The sequence below is a fragment of the Mastigoproctus giganteus genome, chromosome 10 (assembly GCF_048544385.1).
Source record: "Mastigoproctus giganteus isolate SK-2022 chromosome 10, ASM4854438v1, whole genome shotgun sequence".
In the NCBI taxonomy this organism is placed as follows: domain Eukaryota; kingdom Metazoa; phylum Arthropoda; class Arachnida; order Uropygi; family Thelyphonidae; genus Mastigoproctus; species Mastigoproctus giganteus.
The window spans coordinates 55,855,174-55,867,396 of record NC_143584.1 but is presented as its reverse complement, the minus strand read 5'-3'; the positions used below and the strand labels follow the sequence as shown (position 1 = coordinate 55,867,396).

The following is a 12,223-nucleotide window of genomic DNA, read 5'->3' as shown; positions in this document are numbered from 1 at the left end:
AGGTCAGCTTTATCCTTGGCTGAAGTGACAACAGAACCATCTGGTTTGGACAGAGGTGGGAGCAGAGATGGGCAAAAGTTGCGGCCAATAGCTTTGGCAAGAGACCAGAATGCTCGGCTACCATTAGGGCAAGAAGCAAGTTTTCTACTCTTAGCCTATTCGAACTCTGGTTTGGACTGATTAATAACTGCTTTACAATTGTTGCAAGCTTTGGTGTAGGCAGAAAATGAAACTGAAGAATTAGAAACAAGCCACTTACGATATGCAACATTCTTCTCTTGAACAGCCTTAGCACATTTATTGGAAAACCAAGGTTTAGATAAAGGACGAGATTTTAAAGTGGGGTGTGGGATAAAGGATTCCATTCCTGCAAGAATAATTGCACTGACACGATCTGAGCAAACGTTGACATCAGAAGTTTTGAAAGAGTAATCCGGCCAAGGAAAAGAAGAAAAGAAGTCTCGGAGGTCATCCCATTTTGCATTCTTGTAATGCCAAACAACACGAGGTTGGGAATAGCCATGAGATAAAGGTTCCATTGGAGAAGAGACAATCACCAAGTTGTGATCTGAAGTGCCTAAAGGAGCTCTCACTTCGACCGTGTACTTAGAAGGATTGTTTGTGAGAAAAAGATCAAGCGTATTGGCTGTATGATTCGGATTGTCCGGTATTCTCGTAGGTAAATGAACAATCTGTGCTAGGTCATTAGTAATTGCAAAAGCCTCAGCATCTCAACCTGCTGGATCGGTGTGGCTAGAAAACGGAAGCCAGCTGGAGTTATGAACATTAAAATCACCAAGGAAAATTACCTCACTGTTAGTAAAGTTGGACTGGAGAAAGTCAAGTTGCAAAGAGAGGAAGTCAAAGAGCTCCAAGTGATTAGTGGAGTTGGGAGAAAGGTAGAGACAACAGATGAATTTGACACAATGAGGTAGAGAGATTTTAAGCCAGAGAAGATCAAAGAGAGGAGATTCCAAATTGCCAAGTCTCTGACAGGGAATATCAGAACGGACATATGCACATGTACCACCTTTGAGGCGAAAGGAATCATACAGTGAATAATTTGGGTATCTGAGATGAGCAGAAGTTGAATCAAGCGATAACTGAGATTCTGTCAGAAAAAGTAAATGTGGTTTGGCAGACTGCAAGTGGAAATGGACATCGTTGAGATTAGAATTGAGACCACGTATATTTGTGAAATGAATTAGGAAGTCCTTGCAAAACATCCTGATTTACTGACCCACTATTTCTCTGTATAGTTGTTATACTAATCACAGTTATTCATCTTCTATCACACTCCTCTCTTCCACCCCCCCACCACCACCACCAAACTGACTCAACATTGCATTAGTGGCTCATGTGGACTGGGTGCACTTTCTTAGTGTTTTTTTTTTTTTTTTTTTTTTTATGAAAACCCCAATCACAAGAGGTATACAAACCTATAGTACTTGGTACTGTGCATGTGCTGAAAGTTGTGAAAATACTTGTTGACATTAGAATTGACTTTCTCTAGATTGTAATTTTCAGGAAATATGTATGAAGGAAGGTTGTTCCCAAAAATGGAAGTTAAATGAATAAGAAAAGTTGGTTCTGTGAGTTTAAAGTTGGATAGTAAAAGGATGGCCGACAGGGCTAGCTGGGTGGGTAAAGTGCCTGCCTGGCAACCCAAAGGTCGCAGGTTCGAATCCCGCCTCAGGCTTGGATCGGAGTACTGCAAAAACCTTGGGAGGTGCATTATGGCCACAGAAGCCGATGCGCTAACAACTAACAAAAACAAAACAGTAAAAGGATGTTGACTGGTTGTGCATATGTTCGGACAGCTTTGGAAGAGAGAGTGGGAATTATAGAAGTCAATTTAAAAGCATAGTGACCATGGAAGTTTTGTATTTGCTATAGAAAAGGCATGCAGCAGAAACAGAACGTCTATGATACAGAGAATGGAGAGACTGTGATCTCTCTCTCTCTCTCTCTCTCTCTCTCTCGGCGCCTCCGTAGCCAGGTGGGAAGGAGCAGCAGTGCGTAGCACACGCTTCTTGATTAGACTGGGGTTCGAGCCCGTCACCACCAAATACGGAGGATGCGGAAAGGTCAGGGAATGACCACCGCATATCCCAGAGCAATATGGCCTTAGCTGCTAATGCTCCTAAAAACCAAATAACAAACAAACAACTCCTCTCTCTCTCTCTCTCTCTCTCTCTCTCTCTCTCTCTCTCTCTCTCTCTCTCTCTCTCTCTCTCTCTCTCTCTCTCTCTCTCACACATTGTTTTTCAGATAGGCATTTATGTCACTTGTTTTACATTGGTTCAACTTAGCTCTGCTATTTCCCCTCAACCCCAAAATACCTTTGGCAGCCCTTTCAGCTGAATTAGTCTAGCAAGAAGTACTTAATATTAAATTTACTTTCTATTCCTTTGCATTGATATACGAATATAAATAATATAACTCAGTTTTCCCTTTCTTGGCCCTTTTTGCCAGTGATGCAGTTTTCCTCACCCAACTTTTTGCAAGTCTTAACTCACATAAGTTGTATTACATCTGCTTATAGTTATCATATGAAGTAGTCATCATTCATCATCATCAGCCATTTTCAATCCACTGCAAGATGAAGGTCTCTCCAGCAACTTTCCAGTGCTCCAGCAACTTTCCAGTTCCTTCTGTTTTGTGCAATGGCCATGAAGTAGTATCAAGTGACAATTGTCTGTATCTCTTCCAAACTCAGTTAAGTCTTTTAGTTTCCTTTACCATCGACATTGACACATTTTTCTGCAGTACTTGTCATGTGCAGCATTTGACTTCCAAGATAAATCCCTTAAATCCTCTCCATAATGCATTGGTATTAAATAGCATATAATAATAACTGGTTAATACTCTCTAGAAATACCTTAGCCCACCATAGCCCTTCCCCCCCATAACTGAAGCCTGACATTTCCCTTGGCCCTGTGAAATTTCTTTTTATCCAATCCATTTTATGCTATTATCCTTTTTATTGTTTTCTGAAGTGTTATTTTGATACTGTTTGGATCATTGGCTGAGTCAAAATATTTGATCCCATTTTATATTTTAATTGGACATTTTCGATTTTCATAAATGATATCGATGAAGGGATAGACAGAGTGATGTTTAAATTTACAGATGATGTAAAGATTGGTAGAGTAGTTAATGATCACTGCCAAGCAGAGCTTCTTCAGAGTGACCTAGATGGAATGGTCAGAAAAATGGCGGGCATGCTTTAATCCAGCAAAGTATTGCACCTGGGGAACAGTAACCCCAAAATAACTTGTACACTTGGCAGGATTGAGCTAAAGCTGATAGGGGAGGAAAGGGACTTTGGTATTACGATACTGTCAGACATGAAGTTATCTGGGCATTGTAGGCTGCTTGCAAGGAAGGCCCATGGTGCCCTATCGATGATTTATTGAGCAATTGCGAGTAGAGATAAGGACGTCATAATCCCATTATATAAGGCTATTGTTAGACCACACTTGGAATACTGTGTTTAAGTATGGAGACTGCACCAAAAGAAAGACATTATGCTTCCTGATAGGGTCCAAAGATGGGTAACTCGCCTTGTGAGATCGGCAAAAGGGTATCCATATGAGGAAAAACTTCGAATATGGGTTGCAGAGCTTGGAAACTAGGCACCTTAGAGGAGACTTGATTGAGGTGTTTAAGACTCTGTGAGAGGCATAAGCAAAATAAATAAGAATAAAATTTTCATGATTATAAATGATTCTCGAATCATAATTTCAAGTTGGGGGGAGGGATGTTTAGACGGGATTGCAGGAAGTTTTATTTTAGTTATAATTACTTTTAGTTTTATTTTAGTTATAAATATACATACAAAGGGTACTAGGAAAGTTTTGCAATACAGCTTTGTTTATTTAATTTTTTCAAAGTAATTTCCTCTACATTCAATACACCTCTCCATCCTCCGAAACCAATCTTTAAACCAGTTCTACCAAGTTTCACTAGGGAGTAAAGCACACTCGTTGTCCCAAGCCCGTAGAAGGTCCTCATCACTGGAAAACCGCCTCCCTTTTAGCTTCATTTTCACATGCGGGAACAGTGCAAAGTCGCAGGGAGCAAGGTCTGGACTGTAGGGAGGGTGCTCGAGAAGTTTCAGTCCTGTCGTGGTCAAATGTTCGGTGCAGGCTTTGGCGCGGTGAGCTGGAGCATTTTCGTGATGGAGGTACCAGGTGTCCATTCTTGACTTTGGCCGCAGGTTCTTCATAGATCCAATGACTTTAGGCAGGCATTGTTCAGTATACCACTTAGCTGTGACTGTCTTCTGCGTGTCCAAAACGACACGTTCCACAATCCACTCGATTTGAAAAATACAGCTATCATTTTCTTCTTTACAGATCGGGATTTTCTGACAATTACGGGTGTGCCGTCATCATCAAAGACCCAAACTTTGTTTTGAGCCTTGGTCGGCAGATCGTAATAGTACAGCCAAGTCTCGTCACCTGTCACGATGTTGTCCACATACCGAGACTGTCCCTTATCAAACTTTTTTAACATCTCCCGGCACCAAATCACACGTCGTGTCATCTGCTCTTCAGTCAGTTGATGCGGCACCCAGAGAGAACAAAGTTTCTTCACGTGCAAATGATCTTGCAGAATCGAACGAATTGCTGGTGCATTTAGGCCCAAAGTATCCTCTATCTGTTGGTAGGTCACTCGCCTGTTTTCGTCAAGCATTTTCCTCACAGCAGTAACGTTTTCCTCCGTAACTGACGTTCGTGGCCTCTCAGAATCCTCCAGAGTGAAATTTCCCCTTTGGAATTCTCTATACCACCTGAATATCGTTGTACGATGTGGACAATCATCATCTAGTGCAAGAGTCATTTCTTCTAAGCACTGGTCTATGGTTAAACCACGCACGAAATTATACCGCAAAACTGTCCTTATCTCATTTCGTGACCACGATGCCATCGCAAACACTTTACACTCTCACTTTACACTCTCACTACTAATGAATAACTGAGCCCATCAACTTGGCGTGGCGGCTACTATGCGCGTATGAATATGTCTCAACATGCAGCAACAAGCAGCTTCCTGTGATTCATTGTTGCGTCATATTGCAAAACTTTCCTAGTACCCTTTGTATAAATATAGTGGTAGAGGCTGAAGTTTGGGCAAATTCAAAGGTCATCTGGATAATTACCTGTAGGAGGAGGGAAATGTATATTTTGTCTATTTCCTTTTTTCTTATTTTTTATTTTATTTATTTTTTGTTATTTTATTTCAATTTTATTTCAATTTTTTTTTTTTTTTGGCTGGTGCAGCATAAGCTATAGCACATCCTTGCACCATGTGGCCATTGCTAATACTAATTTGAAATAAATAGCAGTCATCTAATAGACAATATTATTTGTGTCTTGTTTCAGGAAGTGACTGTTAAACATCAGGCAGTTACCAAAAAAAAAGATACCCGTCGAGCAGTTGCCCTTGATTCTGAACAGAACAATATCCAAGTACGAGATATTGTAAAAGTTATTGATGGACCCCACTCAGTAAGCATTTATTTTTTATTTTTTTTTTTTTATGAATAATTTTTGCTAGGCATTTCCACTAATAGAATTTTTAACATGGAAGAAAAATTGTTTTTACCATTTAGAGATTTTTATACAAGATTTAGTTAGTTTATTGCACGTTTATAAGTAAATCTTCTACACGTACCCATACATACCAGATTTGAAAACTGGTGGTATTTCAGGATTGTTACTGAATTCTATCATAAGGTACCACAGACAGGTTGAAAAAATAGGCTGATAGGTTGCAAGTAACAACCAGTTTTATTAGTAGCGTTAAATGTTCCGTGTCACAATTTTGCAACAGAGAAATGAAGAAATATAAAATTTTGGTTGAAACTAGAAAATTGCTTGAGAGGATTATAAAATAGCACCAGACATGGAATCTGCAGTAAGTGTAAACTAGTCTGCAGTCAGGTCACTGATGTGAGATCGGGGTTAGAAAAGCTAAGTCAGATTACAAGAAGCCTTTGATTAAGAATATAATGAAAAGCAGCAAATAATTTTTAATAATACTAGAAGGAAAGGGATGAACAATAATGGCCTGGGTATGAATGGCATAACTGGTCCAGTTCAGGTTACTGACAAATTAAATCAGTATTTTGCATCTACGTTCATGTGTGATATTTTTAAAGATGGGAACACCAAATTATAACTGAATGATTCTGTCATAACTGCAAAGTGGAAGAGAAATTGTTGTAGCTAAAAGTAAATAAAATATCTGGGACTTATGAAAGCTATCTGATTGTATTAATAGAAGTATCAAAAGAGTATGCAAATTGATTTTGTATATGACTGAGAGAAAATTGGAAGCGAAATTGTTGGAAGGTAAATGTGAAAAAAAAAAGTAAAATAAAATAAAGGTGGATGGAATATATCCAGTTGTATTAAGGGAGACAGGAAAAGATGGAATGCAAACTTCCTTGCCATAATTATGAGAGATTTCTTAGATTGAGAGGAGTTTTCTGTAGATTGGAGACCTACCTCCTATTCATGGGAAGGGGATCAAAGGGCATCAAGAGCAATTATAGACCTGTGAACTTCTGTTTCAGGGAAAATAATGGAGTCACTGGTTCTAAAGATTTGTAAGTTATCTTAACAGGAAAGGAATTATACGGAGATTGTAGCATCAGTTGTTGTGGTGTGGGCATTTCAAAGGAACCGAATGCAAAAAATAATTTTGACGTTATATATTCAGATTTTTTTGACGGGTTGACACCATTCCACATGAAAGGCTGCTGTACAGTTTGGAAGCAGTTACTGCTATAGATAAAGGAATGGTTGAGAGACATGAAAAAGTGGTTATAAATAGTCAATAATCTTCTTGGACTAATGTTTTTTAGTAGAATTTCTTAGGGTTCAGTGCTGGGTCCTTTTTATTGTTCCCAATATTTATAGTGATAATGATTAAGGCATATCAAGCTCATTGTCAAAGTCCATAAAAAGTTCAGAGTTGGCTGGGTGGTTAATGACAAGAATGAAGGAATTATAGTGCAGCAAGACCTACATAAATTAGACAGACTAGATGAGAACTGGCAATTTACATTTAACATTCGTAAATAAAAGGTATTGCATATGACAGCAGTAATCCCAGAATAACATACTGTGTGGTACCATGCTGAAGTTGGTGGAGAACAAAGGATACCTATTGGTAATTGTACGGAGTGACAAATTCTCTAATCAGTGCAGACAGGCTGCTAGAATAGCTCATGGGAGACAGCAGATTCTGTTGATATACATGAAAATTTACTTTCAGGGACATGGGGGTGATTATTCCACTGTGTAAGGCAATGATTGGGCCACATAGTGCAATCAGGTCTGGAAGCCTTATTTTAAGCAAGATGGTACAGAGAAGAGCAACCAGATTAGTCAAGAACATATAGAAGTACTCTTACCACGAAAGATTTCAGTGCTGGAAACTAGGCACTTCCATAGAAAATACTGAAAATTTCCAAGCAAATAATTTTAAACAAACAAAAAATTTTTTTGAAAAATAGGTCTGTTTTTGTATTTGTTTTTTATTTTATTTATTTATTTTTATTTCATCTTTGAAATTGATTTACTTGTATTTATATTGTAGTACTATATACAGTGGATTCTGGTTATTTGGGCCACCAGTTAATCGGAGCAGCTGTTTATTTGAGGCAATTCTTAAAAAACAGAACCCAATCGAGAAAATAGCCAGGGTTTACTTCGCTTAATTGGGACAACATGCCGTTTAATCAGGGAAGGAGAATGCAGCACTGGAGATTACCCTACGATTGTCTCCAACCGTACCGTGTGGTTCGGTCCAGTCGGATTTCTGGAGGTCACAACCATAAAACAATTAGCAGTCACTTGTTTATTTGGACTTTTCTGTTAGTGCAATCTATCATAAACGGATAGTAAACTCGATCTTATTGAATTTGCGATAATACCGACAGCTGGAATTCTGTGAGTTATTATCATGAAATGTGTTTACACACTTCCATGGAATCTTCAATCATATAAAAAAATTAATTTTCAGAATCTTCTCTTCATTCCTATTTTTAAAGCTTTGTAACTTGTTACTCCGTTCTCACTTGCACGTATCGTGCTACTTGCAGTTTGTGTTTGCCATGTTCTTTGTTATTAATTGCTTACCTTTTTACTGTTTTAAATTTTAACCCCTACCCACAAATGTCAGTGAACAGAAATGTCAACTAGTTAGTGTGTACATATTATAGTATGTATTAATTATTCCGATTTTCATGTATCATTTAATTTTTTAATTGGTAAGGTAATAAAAGGTAAATTTGTGTTTAATATACTTTACTTTTATAGCCTCTGGATAATATTCCTCCTATTTTCGCTAATTAGAATCGTTGTTTAATAGAATTCAAATTCAATTCGGAAACGTGATCACGATGACCGGCGCTTACTACACATCGTATAGTGAATGGTACTTTACTATGGCGAGTCCATCGTAACATGATTTGATTGTACAGTGAACCAATTGTAAAGTGGGGATCCATTATATTTTTAACTATTTATGTGAAACTTCGGATAATTGGGGCAGCCGTTTAATCGGGCCAAAATGCACTAGTCCCGATGTGTCCCAAATAACCGGAATTGACTGTGTGTATATATATATATATATATATATATATATACAGGTTTGTATATATTCTGCTGGATAATAAACAAAGATTGGTAAGATAAACAGCTTCTTGGATCATGTCAGGAAAAAAAAAACGAAAAAAAAAAAAAAACGAAATATCCTTCTGTTTAATATTATTGATTTTTGTAAATTTGGTGTGATCAAAAGAAGTGTATTTTGAAATTTCATTCTATTTAAATTAAAGCTAAGTAACATTTAATTTGAAGCATCCAGGACTTCATTTGGCAGGTGGACTCTCCACTTTAAATAAATACATTTTCTGTTTATACTCTGGGACGACCACACAGTCAGAGGAGCTCACGAGATATAGAGAATACGAGAAGCAGCTGTATTTAGTAATCACGGGCTGGAATATTGGTCACTCAAAGCACAAAGTACCTTTCGCATGACAACTCTGCTACCGAGAGCCAGAATTTACATTCAGTGATTGAATGTAAATTCTGGCTCCCGTAGTACAGCTCCGATTCATACTATCTATTCAATGATTGAATGAATACATTTTATTTTTGGCAACCAGTGGATTTTCAACTGTTGTTAATAAGCCCTATGATCTTAATTATTTACGTTATAGTCTGCTGAGCTCCAAACAGAATGTGCCCATTCATATGCTACTACAGAAAAGTAATGAGATTGAATTAAAAAAAAAGAAAGAAAGAAAAGAAAATGTCACAAAGGTATCACTCCAATAGAGTACTTGCAAAGTCTAGAAATATGAGAAAAGCAGTCCCATCAACCCAAACCATTAGGCCTTATGTTGCTTGTTTTGTGCAGATATTCATTGTGCATCACATGTAACATCACCTTTAGAAACCAAATATTTAAATAACAGACCAATGTTAAGTTTTATGTAAACTTGAAACATACAAAAATTCACTAAAACATACAAAATATTACAAACAGCTGATGGGGATGGTTCCTGTCCTTAACACAAATGTCTTAATAGTATTAGTGTTTTAAAGTGAGCAGAGAACATAACAGGTCATCCTCTAGTGGCTGACTGAAAATGACATGCAGCCCCAAATTGGTGACCAAAGTGTGCATTTACTAGGTAGTGACCACCAATTAATACTGAGAATGTTAGCAAGTGTTAAATGTGAATGACAGATACCAAGACTTGAATGTGAATAATGAATAATAATGAAATATAATAATGATAATTAATTAATGATAATAATAATAATAATGAAATAATGAGGTCCATTTCTACTAGACTTAAGAAAAGAAAAATTTCTCCAAACTGTTGCGTGTTAAGGAAAATATTCAGACATTGAATGCTTGCAAAACCTTTGTTCAAACTGATGATAGTGAACCTATTTTCCTAAACAGCATTATAACTGGAGAAGCGGGTTGGTGCCTCCATTGTGATCTTGAGAAGGAGAAGGTTCCAGAAATTGTGTATCACAACAATGCAGATTGCATTTTTTGATCACGAAGGGAAATCCAAAAGAAATTCTTCCAAGGATTTTCACCAGTGATCACTACTTAGAGATAATGAAGTGTTCAAAGTCTCAATGTGCAGACATAGGTTTCAGTTTTCCAAGTTAAAGCTTAAAGGATGCTGATTTGATAGTGTTTGCAACATTCAGAAGAATGTGACAGAACTAAATGCCATCACAACATTGAGTTTTCAAAGTTCCAGAGCTTGTATTGTACTCTGAGAAGGTTATTCGGTCGGTTGTTGACCAATTTGAGGGAGACAAATAAGAAAATAATTTTCATAACCATATTTGCATTATTTGAATTAAGTGTCATTACTCTTTTTTCTGCACTGTATGGATCAGACTTAGATCCATACAGTTAAAATCCCCCTTTATAGGACAATCTGGTTTACTGGCCTATTCTATTTCTCTGTATAATTGTTCATTGTACTCATCAGAGTCATTGGGCCTATAACAAACTCCTACCCTCATTTTTGCTTTACCAGTGTTTATGTCACACCAAACTGACTCAACATATGTCAACTCAATGCACTTCCTTAGATTTTGTGTTTCTGAACTAACAGCATAATCCCTTCTCCCCTTCTATCCTGTCTATCCTTTTTGTACACGTTGTACTCCCCAAATTCGAATTATTCACTGCTTAAATGTGTGACACCATGTCTCTGATATCCGAACAATATCCACCTTTGATGTCTTGACCAACGCTTCATATTCATTAAGTTTATTTACTATACTCCTAGCATTGGTGTACTTGCAAGTATACATGCACCTGTTCTTACTCATAGTTGCTCTAACACAACCCATGTATTTACTTGTTTCGTTCTTGTACTCAGCAGTTCTTGAAATCCGCAGCAACTTGCTTTTCAGGCTGCTGCTCATTCCAGTAGAAGCAGTACAAGAATCACTTCCACCTCTGCTGGCAGCTACTGTTAATCTATTAGTCTGTAACCCCCAGGCTACAAGTTTTCTGACCCACCTAACATTGCCTTGATAGCATCAGCAAATATTGTTGTACTCTTTCTATTTAAGTGTATCCCATCCCTATAGAAGCAATCTCTCCTCTTAACAAGCTTTGTTGCTCACTTGATTACCTTTGCAATCACCTACCTGAATAATTTCAGAAAGCAGCTTATAGAGAATCCCTGACTGCTTCTTCTGTCAGTTTTGTATTATGCAATCCTGCAAAGTTCTGTCTTTTTTGAAACTGAAACCATCCTGAAGTTTCCTTAAATGGATCAAAATTATAGTCCTCACTACCATCTTATCCTATACAATATTCTGATAGATATCTTTTGCCTTTATTAATTAGTTGCAACATTTTTTCATCAGTAATCCATATTTTCAAAGGAATATCTATTTCTTTCTTTATGCTATTAAGCATTAAGAAAGTAATTTGCTGACTGCTGAACCCATTTTTACATTTCATAATTCACTCTTTATTCTCTACTATCATTTTTTTTGTTAAATGTGCTGACCTAAACTTACGATCAATATATACATGCCTATATCACTTTCAGCTCTTCTTATTATTTTTATTTTCCCTTCAAAAGTAATAGCTTGCCATTTCTTTTTTCAAATTACTAGTTCCAGGGGTATGCTTGAATTTTTCCACTAAAACTATCCAATATCATTTCATAGTGTAAAGCAATGTCAAATTGCAAATCTTTTGTTTGTTTCATTTTCATATTTCTATGGAATATTAGCTGCTGATCTTAAAAATAACTTTTCTGTTCATGCTCCATAATAATCACAGGAATCAGAAGTGTGTACACTTCTGATCCCTGTACAGTATTGATTTAAATGGATAACATTAATGTGCCAAAGATGTAAAATTGTGTAACTGCAGATATACAGGGTGTTTTTCGGTTTAGACTGTTTGTTATTTAGAACTTTTTTTTGTAACATTTGGGAAGAGAGTTTTGAATTTGTCAAAATTGGGCTAAGCACTACTATTAGATTTTATGAGTTCTTCATTCCAGGTTTACTAAATAACTGCATTTTTCTAAATGGGAAATTGACCCCCCCCCCACCCCATATTTGGTTTAGTCTAAAAATGTCATCACTTCTGAAACAATCATAAACCAATTTTATTTGAAGAAAACCAAACAAGA

General features: G+C 37.0%; 1 protein-coding gene across 2 annotated transcripts in view; it reads left to right on the top strand.

Annotated features, from left to right (window-relative positions):
- Spt5 (Transcription elongation factor subunit Spt5) overlaps positions 1 to 12,223 on the top strand; it is a 457,857-nt gene that overhangs the window by 253,987 nt on the left and 191,647 nt on the right. For both annotated transcript variants that reach the window (XM_090382503.1, XM_090382504.1), the window contains exon 17: positions 5,391 to 5,516. In XM_090382503.1, the coding sequence (XP_090238629.1) occupies positions 5,391 to 5,516 (126 nt within the window). The remainder of the gene's footprint in view (positions 1 to 5,390; positions 5,517 to 12,223) is intronic.